Raw genomic sequence first — 13,567 nt, 5'->3', positions numbered from 1 at the left:
CGGGTTGTGTCTTCAAAGCCAATAAAGTAAATGGCTTGTGAAGTCCTGTGTTTTTTTAAAAGAACAATAGAAACAGTGTGAATAGGTGCAGTCAAGCTCCTAAGAGCCAGGGTTTTAGTTTACCTTTCAGTAGTTATTGAGGTTTTGGAAGTTGGTTGTGGAAACTGCCAAAATTCTCTCTGCCAGAATTTTCTCTTGATGTTCATTCCACCTGGACTGGAGGAACACCATGCATGAGATAATCTATCATACTGAACTTGCTTTTGCCAAGAGTGTGCTATGAGATGTTACTATGTTGGAACAGTTGCTGTTTAGTAGTTAAATAATCTGTATTCTGTTAAGTTTTCCATGCTTCTATTCTTTTTACCAAAGTTCATGACCTCACACTTTTCCACATTGTACTTCATCTGACTCTTCTTTGCCCACTTTCCTAACCTGTCCAAATTCTTCTGCAGCCTCCCCACCTCCTCAATAATAATTGTCCCTCTACCTATCTTTGTAATCTGCAAACTTAACCAGAATGCCATCACTTCCTTCATCTAGATCATTAATGTATAAGGTGAAAAGCTGTGGTCCCAACACACCACTTACCACCTGAAAAAGACCCTTTTATCCTCACTCTCTACTTTCTGCTAGACAGCCAATTTTCTATCCATGTACCTTGCATCTAATACCATAGGCCCTTGTCTTACTCAGCAGCCTCCTGTGCGGCACCTTGTCAAAGGCCTTCTTGAAGTTCAGGTAGATAATATCCATTGGCTCTCCTTGGTCTAACCTGCTTGTTACTTCCTCAAAGAATTCTAGCAGTTTTGTCAAGCATGACCTTCCCTCTAGTTTTGGACTCTGTTACCCTGGGGAAAAGACCTTGACTATTCACCCTACCCATGCCCCTCATGATTTTATAAACTTTGATAAGGTCACTCCAGGGAAAACAGCCCCAGCTTATTCAGCCTCTCACTGTGGCTCAAACCCTGTAACCCTGGCAACAACCTTGTAAATCTTTTCTGAACCCTTTCAAGTTTCACAACATCCATCCTAAAGATTGGAGGCCAGAATTAAATGTAGTATTCTAAAAGTGGCCTAACCAATGTCCTGTACAGCCACAACATGACCTCTCAATTCCTATATTCAACGCACTGACCAGTAAAAGCAAGCATAACAAATGCCTTCTTCACTGTCCTGTCTACCTGCAACTCTACTTTCAAGGAACTATGAACCTGCACTCCATGATTTGTTTAGCAACACTACCCAGGACCTTACCATTAAGTGTATAAGTTCTATATTTTTGAATGTGGTGTAGGAATCCAATATTTGGACCTGCAGCCTTTTTGTGTAATGAGATGATGTTTGCATCAGGCATTGCCTGTGGAACAGAGCCCACTTTTCTAAAAAGTAGGAGAAGGTGATAACATTGTGAGGATAAATAGGACTTTCCGTATTGGGACAAAATGATGGCTTTGAGAGGTTTAACTAAATTAAGTCACATTTAACTAAATGAAACTCCACCTGCCACTCCTTAGTCCATTAGTCCATGTGATCAAGGTCTCGTTGTACTATGAGATACTCTTCTTCGTTGTCCACTGCACTGCCAAGTTTAGTGTCAGCTTCAAAATTATTATCCATTTCTTCTATATTCACATCCAAATCATGCTTTTATCTGTTTCCTCATTTTTCCTGGAACAGGTAACTAACCTATTATTCGAAAATTAGTATATTAAGGGGCAAGACTTCTCATCTAACATGTCTAAGCAGGAGATTATTCTATTCTTAATGCCTGTCAGAGCCATATTGGAAGAATTTATAGGTTTATCCTCAAATTGATTGCCCTCAATATAAACATACTTTGTGTGGTTATCAGGCCCTGAAATGGGACTCACCTTTAGATTATTGATCCTACAGTTTGCAACATTTGACCTTTACAACTTAAGTCAGATTTCGGCCACTTCTGTGGTTTAAAGTCCTGGAGCAGGTCTTAATTTGACCACTTGGGTTGCTGAGACACTGAATGTGCCATAAAGAGGATGTATTAGAGGTATTAAGCCGTAATGCTGATAATTTACCAGAACTGCATGAGATGCATCCAAGGATTCTGAGGGAAGTGATAGTGCAAATTACAGAGGAACTGGCGATTATTTTCGCATCATTATTCTATATTTTGGTGGTGCTAGAGGAATAAAGAACTGAAAATGTTACAGATTTCTTCAATAAAGGATATAAAGATAAGCCTATCTACAACAATTAGTTTAACCTTTGTAATGGAGAGGTGTTACATTTTGATAAGGCAAATCATGGCAGGATTTCAGGCTTAGTGGTAGGATCCTGGGGAATGTTTCAGAAAAAAAGATCTGGGGGTGCAGGTTCATAGTATCTTGAAGGTGGAGTCACAGGTAGACAGGATCGTGAAGGCAGCTTTTGGTACACTTGCCCTTATTGGTCAGTGCATTGAGTGTAGTCATTTTGCTGTACAGGACGTTGGTTCTGGAATGCTCTGTTCTGTTGTGGTCTCCCTGCTTTAGAAAATACGTTAAACTTGAAAGGGTGCAGAAAGATTTACAAGAATATTGCCGAGCTTGGAGGGTTTGAGCTATGGGGTGATTTTACCTAGAATGTTGGACGCTGATAGGTAACTTTATAGAGGTTTCTAAAATCATGAGGAGCATTGAAAGGGTGAATATTCATTTTTTTTCAGGGTAGGGGAGTCCCAAACTAGAAGGCATAGGTTTAATGTGAAAGGAGAAAGATTTAAAAGGTACCTAAGGGGCAACTTTTTCACGCAGAAGGTGGTGCATATGTGGAATGAGCTGCCAGAAGAAGTGGTGGAGATTGGTACAATTACAACATTTAAAAATCATCTGGTTGGGTACATGACCAGAAAGCGTTTAGAGATATATGGGCCAAATGCTGGCAAATACGACTAGATTAATTTAAGATGCCTGATCTATCTTGTCTTTAAATGTAGTCCATTTCTCCTTTACAGTTTTGCCTGCCAATCTTTGATTTCAACTTATCTTACTCAGATCCCTTCTCATCCCAATGTTGTTGACCCTATGCCTATAAATTATTTTTACTTAGGGTTCCATGCCAACCTGACAACTTTGACATAATGGTCACCATCCCCTAAATGTTCCCTTAATGATTCATGATTCACCCCCTTCTCTAGAACTATATCCAATAATGCTTTCTTCTGCATTGGACCAAAAATATACTGGTGCAGAAAATTGTCCTAAAAGATACTCTTGAAACTCTTTCTTCTCTCTGCCCTTTACACTGCTGCTATATATTAATCTAATTAAATGCTCATTTTAACTATCTTACAGATTTTGCATCTCTTTGTAATTTCCTTACAAATTTGATTATCTATTGTCCCGCAGGTCAGTGGCTTATGAATACACCCAACAATTCCTGTTATTTCTTAGCTCTAACTGAACAGATTCTGTGAAAACTGAAAGGACTGTGGATGCTGTAAATCAAAGACAAAAATAAAAATTGCTGGAAAAGCTCAGCAGGTCTGGCAGCATCTGTGGAGAGAAATCACAGTTAACATTTTGGGTTGAGTGACTCTTCCTCAGAACTGAGGAAGAGAACCTCATCCTCTTTTTACCTATGTCATTGGTACTGATGTGACTACTGATGCTGGCTGTTCACCCTCCCCCATTAGGTGCTTTTTAACTGTTAGTGTTATCCCTGATCCTGGAACCCAGGAGGTGACATCTTATATTGGATTCAAGTCTGTAGCCATAAAAATGCCTGTAAAATCATTTAATCACTTAGCACTACTACAATCCTTCACCAATGGTGTCATTGGAGGGTTGGATGCATGTGAAGAATAACAGAACTTTGGTGACTTCACTATAATGTGTGAACAGAAGGTAGCTCCACTGAATCTTGTCCAGTTTGTATGACAGCTCTCCCAATGTTGGCTCAAATCCTCAAGATTTGATTAGGATAACTTTGCAGGAATGACAGGGCTGTGTTCACCATTAACATTCCTGGTGACCTAGGTCAATGCTAGGTGGTCTGTCTGATTTCATTCTTTTTACTTTTCCCTAACTCTTCTATCACAACATCATATTTCTACATGAATATTTGCAACATGAATATACAACTCACTTATCTTGTTGATCTAATTTCATGCATTCACATATACTTACAGTAAAACTAACTCAGACCTTATTTCATTCCTTCTTACTCTTCCCCCTCCTAATACCTATTTCCTACTGCAGTGTTTTCAGCCTTGACAAAATACTTATGCATTGTAGGTCTCAGTCCAGAACATTCAGTGTTTTTACTTCCGCTGGAGATGGTGGAGTCTTTAGTGATAATAACACTACTGAAAGTTACACTGACATATGTTTAAAATTAGTGTTGTTTGGGAAGCAAGGTCTTGGCCAAATGAAATAATTAAGAAGTTATTTAATTTCTGATGAAGAGTTATTGATTTGAAGTGTTAACTCTATATCTCTCCACAGGTGCTGCCTGACATTTGTTTTGTATTTTGATTTCAAACTTCTAGCATCAGCAGTAAGTGTATTCTCTCTGTGTGGCCAGGTGGGAGAACTTAATACAATTTTGAGAACAGATATTGTGTAATAACACAAGAGGTCTGACAGTAATTGTGCAAGTGGATTAAAACATATAGTTCTTTGTAACTGTCTCCCTTAAAGTATCCTTGGGCTTTCAATGTTCTTTAAAAAAATCATTGATAAGAAAAAAAGCAGCATTAAACAATGTCATGGACCTACTGGCAGTATAGAATGTATGTAACTACATTAGATGTTATGTAATATTGGATCTGCACTGAGGTCTGTTGAGCAAGATTGCCAACCGTTCTAGACTTTCCTCAAGTGTACTGCCTGAAAAGGTAGTGAAGAACATTCAGGAGTAACCTTCAAATGGAATTAGATATAAATGTGAGAAAGAAAGGCTTAGGGAAATATGGGGGAGTGAACAGGGGAACAGCATCTATTGGATAGGCACAATAAACCTAATATGTTCCTTCTTTGTATTAAGATTCTTATTGGCAAATCATCAAGAATAGGCATAGAGGTCAATAGAAATGGACACAATGGACAGCATGTCCTCTTTTTGTGCTGTAACCAATGTTGGAGAGGAAAAATAGGTTACTTTTAGTAGTTTAGGTAGCACTGGAACCTATGTGAACAAGGTAGACAGTAAGTGCAATTACTTGTATTTGAATTGCAAAAATAATTAGTTTCAAGTCATACTTTGTTACTTTAATCAGTTCAAGTTTTCCATTTTGCTCCCTTCATCTTTTCATTGCATCATTTCTTGAGTTCATGGTTTACCTGAAGGGAAATTATCAGTTGATTTTGACATTGAAATGGTTGGAATGGTTAGAATTTTTTTTCCATTTGAATAATTTACCTCCTGCTGTTGTTTCTCATTGAAATGGCTTGTTAAATCCCATTCTTTTGGTCCCAGTGTCTACTGTGTGACAAGGTTAGCAATCTGAATGTAGGTTTGCTCGCTGAGCTGTAAGGTTCATTTCCAGACATTTCGTCACCATAATGGGTAATGTCTTCAGTGGCTCTCCGGGCAAGACACTGCTGATAATTCCTGCTTTCTATTTATATGTTTGGGTTTCTTTGGGTTGGTGATTACAGAGAACAAACAGTTACCCATTCTATGTCTGGAGAAAAAAAGGAATGGAAGTTAAAAAAATTTTAAACCAAAAGATAAAGAAAATGTTTACATGAAGTAACATGCTATTTGCCTTATGGACATATGGACTGAGTAAGCTAGGTACTAAAGCTGAAAATCAGATGACAAAAATTGTTCTGTGAAGCAATTTATTTGAAGCATTTCAATATAATGAACAGATCTCTTTCAAAAATTCATTTAATTACTTACTTTCAAACAACTATTTTAATAAATAATTTATTTCATACAAAGATAAAATACAAATAACTAAATTCACACAAAATTATACTCAAAATATTATTCAACAATATTCATTTCCACATGGAACTTACTTCTATTTGCTTTAGCTTACTTGTCTCGACTCTAGTTAAATTAGATTTACAATTTTTAATATATGTACCATTCTCTATATCTTCAGTGACACTGTCAAAAATCCTAAATATCAAATTCTCCGTGTTGACCAATTTCCTCAATATTTGTAAAACTATGAATAGTAAAAATCAATTTCAAAGGCGTGTCAATGCCTACATATTCAGCATTTATTGAAATGCTCATTTTTTTTATAGAACAGGTTGGAAGTTCATAGTTCTTGAATCAAAATAAAGAGATTTGTTGGTAATCCTAATGGGCTGTTATATTTTCTGATGTCTTTCAAGAAGTGTTCTGATTTATTATTTGTTCATAAAAACATTCAGTGTACAGGTCACAATCATGTTTTACTATTTGGACAATACTTTTTTTCAATTCACTGGTCAGCATGTTTTATCCACCTCTAGTTTTCTTTGAGTTGGTAGTGGTGAGCTGCCTTCTTGAATCACCACAGTCCATGTATTGCAGGTTGACTCATAATGCTGTTAGGGAGGGAATTTCAGGATTTTGATGCAGCAACATTGAAGGAACATTGATTTCTTTTTGGGCAGGTTGAGTAGGTTGGACTTGTACTCACTGAAGTTTAGAAAAATGAAAAATGATTACTGGGGACATGACAGGCAATGCTGAGAGTTTCCCTTTCCCCCCACCCCGCCCCGCCCCGCATGAGTATCCAGGAGCAGAGGACATGTCAGAGTAAGGGTTCACTCGTGTAAGACAGCTGAGTAGAAATTCTTTTGTCTCAGACGGTAGTAGTGTGTGGAATTCTTTACTGCGGAGTGTAGGGAAGTATAGGGGTTGTTGAGTATATGTAAAGCTGAGAAAGACAGACTTTTTTGAATTAGTCAGGGAATCAAAGAGGGTTACGGCAGAAAAGTGGAGTTGAAGATTATCAGATCAGCCGTGATCTCATTGAATAGTGGAGCAGACTGGACGGGCCGAACGGCAAACTAACATGGTAAAGTCTAGCCCTTCCTCAGAATCTACTGTAGAAATAGCTGTCTACTTAAAAGCAAAAGTGTAACACTTAATTGTAAAAAGCTGAGTTGAGAAGTTGGGTGAAAAAGTGGGGAAACAATTTGCAATGAGTTCCTTAAGACGCAGGACGCAACTTAATAGAACGTCGGCACCTGGTTCCCAGGTGGGCGAGGGCGCATGCGTGCCTCCTCCTCCCGGTTATTAGGAGCTGGGCGACAGTTGAATGTTAGGCGCGGGATTTCCGGTTTGCGTTTTGCACCGTTTAGTTCAGTAACCTCCAGCATGGCGGACCCCAGGACTCGACAGATAAAAATCAAGATCGGCGTGGTGAAACGGTGAGTGGAAAACGTGATGTTAAGCGGGAAGGAGTTGTTGGTCCTTGGGGTGTGTTGTCGGCCTGTGCGGGATCACAAGGCCCGCCGAGCGGGCGGCGGCTGCTGCTATTATTACTACTCGAGGCCCAGGCTGAGCCGAGGGCCCCCCTCGCACCTGGCCCGAAAGTTGCTGAATCACTTCGGTCGCTTTTTGTTTGGGGCGAAATTTAGTTGATGGGCTTTTTGCGATCGGGAGCGATGATGCTGTCAGACAGGGTCGGCTTTGATGGAATTTGTGGAGCCGTCCGTCTTTCCAACGGTAAACATTCGAGGTTGGATTATACCTCGGGGTAAGGTTTTTGGTGCAAATGGTACACGAACCATGTTGTTTTGTTGGTATTCACACCAAAAGCATTGGCTAGCGGCGTTCTGTCGCTGTCATCTTTCAATTTCGACTGCAGAGACCTGTCACAAAGGAGACCCCAGGGTGAACACCTGAGGCATAACTAGATTCTAAAATTGAAACCAAGATAGAGAAAGCTGGGGGTTGAAGGGTCGGGGTGGTGACTGTTGTGCTCAACTCGCCAGTCTTCACATAGAAATGTATCATACCTTTATCATTCAATAATGACTTGACCCATGAGCTTTTAGTCTGGTTATTCCAAGTGTATTTGCCTTTTTCAGGAGAAGTTCTTCCTTGCACCATTCCTCAAGTTAATCTGTACCTTTGGTCCCTTGTACTGCATTTGTGATTAAAGCTGAAATAGTGCTCAAGATCAACCTTTTCATGTTTGCTGTTGTTTATCACCTTTGAAAGTAAATGTTGGCTGTTTCCTTTTAAATATTCAGCATTTCTTTTTGTTGGGAGCTGATCTGTGGACTTCAGTCTAACGGTAGATAGAGTATTAGCCATGTACAGCATGGAAACAGACCCTTCGGTCCAATTCGTCCATGCCGACCAGATATCTCAACCCAATCTAGTACTACCTGCCACCACTTGGCCCATATCCCTCCAAACCCTTCCTATTCATATACCCATCCAGATACCTTTTTACATGTTGCAATTGTACTAGCCTCCACCACTTCCTCTAGCAGTTCATTCCATACAACTACCACCCTCTGTATGAAAAAGTTGCCCCTTAGGTCTCTTTTATATCTTTCCCTTCTCACTCTAAACCTATACCCTCTAGTTCTGGGCTACCCCTACCCCAGGGAAAGGACTTTGTCTATTTATCCTATCCATGCCCTCATGACTTTATAAACCTCTAAGGTTCAGCCTCTCCCTATAGCTCAAATTCTCCAACCCTGGCAACATTCTTGTAAATCTTTTCTGAACCCTTTCAAGTTTCACAACATCCTTCCTTCCTTCCTTCCTTCCTTCCAATAGGAAGGAGACCAGAAGTGCATGCAGTATTCCAACAGTGGCCTAACCAATGTCCTGTATAGCTGCAACATGACCTCTCAACTCTTGTACTCTTTACTCTGACCATTAAAGGAAAGCATACCAAATGCCGCCTTCACAATCTGATCTACCTGCGACCCCACTTTCAAGGAGCAATGAACCTGCATTTCAAGGTCTCTTTGTTCAGCAACACTCCCTAGACCTTACCAATAAGTGTATAAGTCCTGCTAAGATTCGCTTTCCGAAAATGCAGCATATCACATATATCTAAATTAAACTCCATCTGCCACTTCTCAGCCTATTGGCCCATCTGATCAAGATTCCATTGTAATCTGAGATAACCTTCTTCGCTGTCCAGTACACCTCCAATTTTGGTGTCATCTGCAAACTTACTAACTATACATCTTATGTAAAATGATTTGGATGTGAGCATAAATGATGAAAAGTGGTGGACCCAGCACCACTTCTTGTGGCACTCCACTGGTCTTAGGCCTCCAGTCTGAAAAACAACTCTCCACCACCACCCTCTGTCTTCTACCTTTGAGCCAGTTTTGTATCCAAATGGCAAATTCTCCCTGTATTCCATGAGATCTAATCTTCCTCACCAGTCTTCCATAGGGAACCTTGTCGAATGCCTTACTGAAGTCCATATAGATCACCTCTACTGCTCTGCCCTCATCAGTCGTCTTTGTTACTTCCTCAAAAAACTCAATCAAATTTGTGAGACATGATTTCCCATGCATAAAGCCATGTTGACTATCCCAAATCAGTCCTTGCCCTTTCCACATACATGTACATCCTGTCCCTCAGGATTCCCTCCAACTTTCCCACCACCGATGTCAGGCTCACTGGTCTATAGTTCCGTGTCTTGTCCTTACCACTTTCCTAAACAGTGGCACCACGTTAACCAGTCCTCTGTTACCTCACCTGTGACTAACGATGATACAAATATCTCAGCAAGAGGCCCAGCAATCACTTCCCTAGTTTCCCACTGAGTTCTAGGGTACACCTGATCAGGTCCTGGAGATTTATCCACTTTTATGCATTTCAAGACCGTCAGCGCTTCTTCCTCTGTAATATGGACATTTTTTCAAGATGTCACCATCTATTTCCCTACATTCTATATAGAGTCATAGAGATGTACAGCATGGAAACAGACCTTTCGGTCCATGCCGACCAGATATCCCAACCCCAAACTAGTCCCAACTGCCAGCACCCGGTCCATATCCCTCCAAACCCATCCTATTCATATACCCATCCAAATGCCTCTTAAATGTTGCAATTATACCAGCCTCTACCACATCCTCTGGCAGCTCATTCCATGTACGTACCACTCTCTGCGTGAAAACGTTGTCCCTTGGGTCTCTTTTATATCTTTCCCCTCTCACCCTAAACCTATGCCCTCTAGTTCTGGACTCCCTGACCCCAGGGAAAAGACTTTGTCTATTTATCGTATCCATGCCCCTCATAATTTTGTAAACCTCTGTAAGGTCACCCCTCAGCCTCCGACACTCCAGGGAAAACAGTCACAGCTTGTTCAGCCTCTCCCTGTAGCTCAGATCCTCCAACCGTGGCAACATCCTTGTAAATCTTTTCTGAACCCTTTCAAGTTTCACAACATCTTTCCAATAGGAAGGAGACCAGAATTGCATGCAATATTCCAACAGTGGCCTAACCAATGTCCTGTACAGCCACAACATGATCTCCCAACTCCTGTACTCAATACTCTGACCAATAAAAGAAAGCATACCAAACACCTTCTTCACTATCCTATCTACCTGCAACTCTACTTTCAAGGAGCTATGAACTGCACTCCAAGGTCTCTTTGTTCAGCAACACTCACTAGGACCTTACCATTAAGTGTAGAAGTCCTGCTAAGATTTGCTTTCCCAAAATGCCGTAGCTCGCATTTATCTGAATTAAACTCCATCTGCCACGTTACAGCCCATTGGCCCATCTGGTCCAGATCCTGTTGTAATCTGAGGTAACCCTCTTCGCTGTCCACTACACCTCCAATTTTGGTGTCATCTGCAAACTTACTAACTGTACCTCTTATGCCCGCATCCAAATCATTTATGTAAATGACAAAAAGTAGAGGACCCAGCACCGATCCTTGTGGCACTCCACTGGTCACAGGCCTCCACTCTGAAAAACAACCCTCCACCAACACCCTCTGTCTTCTACCTTTGAGCCAGTTCTGTATCCAACTGGCTAGTTCTCCCTTGTTTCCATGAGATCTAACCTTGCTAATCAGTCTCCCATGGGGAACCTTGTCGAACGCCTTACTGAAGTCCATATAGATCACATCTACTGCTCTGTCCTCATCAATCTTCTTCGTTACTTCTTCAAAAAACTCAATCAAGTTTGTGAGACATGATTTCCCACGCACAAAGCCATGTTGACTATCCCGAATCAAATCTTGCCTTTAAAATATATGTACATCCTGTCCCTCAGGGTTCCCTCCAACAAGTTGCCCACCACCGATGTCAGGCTCACCGGTCTATAGTCCCCTGGCTTGTCTTTACTGCCCTTCTTAAACAGTGGCACCACGTTTGCCAACCTCCAGTCTTCCGGCACCTAACCTGTGAATATCGATGATACAAATATCTCAGCAAGAGGCCCAGCAATCACTTCTCTATCTTCCAACAGAGTTCTTGGGTACACCTGATCAGGTCCTGGGGATTTATCCACCTTTAACTGTTTCAAGACATCCAGCACTTCCTCCTCTGTAATCTGGACATTTTGCAAGATGTCACCATCTATTTCCTTACAGTCTATATCTTCCATAATCTTTTCTACAGTAAATATTGATGCAAAATACTCATTTAGTATCTCCCCCATTTTCTGTGGCTCCACACAAAAGCTGCCTTGCTGATCTTTGAGGGGCCCTATTCTCTCCCTAGTTACCCTTTTGTCCTTTAATATATTTGTAAAAGCCCTTTAGATTCTCCTTATTTCTATTTGCCAAAGCTATCTCATGTCCCTGTTTTTTGCCCTCCTGATTTCCCTCTCAAGTATAGTCCTAATTTCTTTATACTCTAAGGATTCACTTGATCTATCCTGTCTATACCTGACATATGCTTCCTTCTTTTTAACCAATCCCTCAATTTCTTTAGTCTTCCAGCATTCCCTATACCTACCAGCCTTCCCTTTCACCCTGACAGCAATATATTTTCTCTGGATTCTTGTTATCTCCCTTCTGGATGCTTCCCATTTTCCAGCCATCCCTTTACCTGCAAACATCTGCCTCCAATCAGCTTTTGAAAGTTCTTGCCTAATACTGTGAAAATTGGCCTTTCTCCAATTTAGAACATCAACTTTTAGATCTGGTCTATCCTTTTCTATCACTATTTTAAAACAAATAGAATTATGGTCACTGACCCCAAAGTGCTCCCCCACTGACCCCTCAGTCACCTGCCCTACCTTATTTCCCAAGAGTAGGTCAAGTTTTGCACCTTCGCTAGTAGGTACATCCACATACTGAATCAGAAAATTGTCTTGTACACACTTAACAAATTCCTCTCCATCCAAACCTTTAACACTATGGCAGTCCTAGTCGATGTTTGGAAAGTTAAAATCCCCTACCAGAACTATACTATTATTCTTACAGATAGCTGAGATCTCCTTACAAGTTTGTTTCTCGATTTCCCTCTAACTATTAGGGAGTCTATAATGCAATCCCAATAAGGTGATCATCCCTTTCTTATTTCTCTGTTCCACCCAAATAACTTCCCTGGATGTATTTCCGGGAATATCTTCCCTCAGCACAGCTATAATGCTATCCCTTATCAAAAGTGCCACTCCCCCTCCTTTCTTGCCTCCCTTTCTATCCTTCCTGTCGCATTTGTATCCTGGAACATTAAGCTGCCAGTCCTGCCCATCCCTGAGCCATGTTTCTGTAATTGCTGTGATATCCCAGTCCCATGTTCCTAACCATGCCCTGAGTTCATCTGCCTTCCCTGTTAGGCCCCTTGCATTGAAATAAATGGAGTTGAATTTATTAGTCCTACCTTGTCCCTGCCTGCCCTGACTGTTGTGATTCACTTCTGTTCTCGACTGTGCCAGTCTCCGATCGATCTCTTTCCTCACTATCTCCCTGGATCCCACCCTCCCACCTTACTCGTTTAAATCCTCCTAAGCAGTTCTCACAAATTTCCCTGCCAGTATATTAGTCCCCTTCCAATCTTGGTGCAATCAGTCCTCCTTGTACAGGTCACTTCTACCCCAAAAGAGATTCCAATGATCCAAAAATGTGAATTCTTCTCCCATACACCAGCTCCTCAGCCATGCATTCATCTGCTCTATCCTCCTATTCCTGCCCTCACTGGGAGTAATCCAGGTATTACTACCCTTGAGGACCTCCATTTTAAATTTCTTCCCAACTCTCTGTAATCTCCCTTCAGAATCTCGACCTTTTCCCTTCCTATATCGTTGGTTCCAATGTGGACAATGACCTCTCGCTGGCTCTTCTCCCCCGGAGAACATTCTGCACCCTCTGAGACATCCTTGATCCTGGTACCAGGGAAACAACACACCATTCTGCTTTTTCTCTGCTGCCCACAGAAACGTCTGTCAGTACCTCTGACTACAGAATCCCCTAACACAGTTGATCTCTTGAAAGCTGACGTACCCCTCGTTGCATCAGAGCCAGTCTCAATACCAGAAACTTTGTTATTCGAGGTACGTTCCCCTGAGAATTCATCACTCCCTACATCTTTCAAAACAGCATACCTGTTTGAAATGGGTATATTCACAAAAGACTCCTGCCCTAGGTGCCTACCTCTCTTACCCTTCCTGGAGTTAACCCATCTATGTGATTGTATCTGAGACTCTTTTTTTTTTT

General features: G+C 41.1%; 1 protein-coding gene across 1 annotated transcript in view; it reads left to right on the top strand.

Moving 5' to 3' along the window:
* Positions 1–7,186: 7,186 nt before the first annotated feature.
* The window catches only part of tbca (tubulin cofactor a), an 83,839-nt gene continuing 77,458 nt past the window's right edge, over positions 7,187–13,567 (top strand). The window contains exon 1 of the mRNA XM_043721323.2: positions 7,187–7,343. Coding sequence (XP_043577258.2) covers positions 7,291–7,343 — 53 coding nt within the window. The 5' untranslated portion in view covers positions 7,187–7,290. The remainder of the gene's footprint in view (positions 7,344–13,567) is intronic.

This window comes from Chiloscyllium plagiosum, unplaced genomic scaffold (assembly GCF_037043375.1).
Source record: "Chiloscyllium plagiosum isolate Xiang-an unplaced genomic scaffold, Cpla_swu_hap1 HiC_scaffold_2, whole genome shotgun sequence".
In the NCBI taxonomy this organism is placed as follows: domain Eukaryota; kingdom Metazoa; phylum Chordata; class Chondrichthyes; order Orectolobiformes; family Hemiscylliidae; genus Chiloscyllium; species Chiloscyllium plagiosum.
Note: the sequence above shows the minus strand (reverse complement) of the source record. Positions and strands in the feature narration are given on the sequence as shown.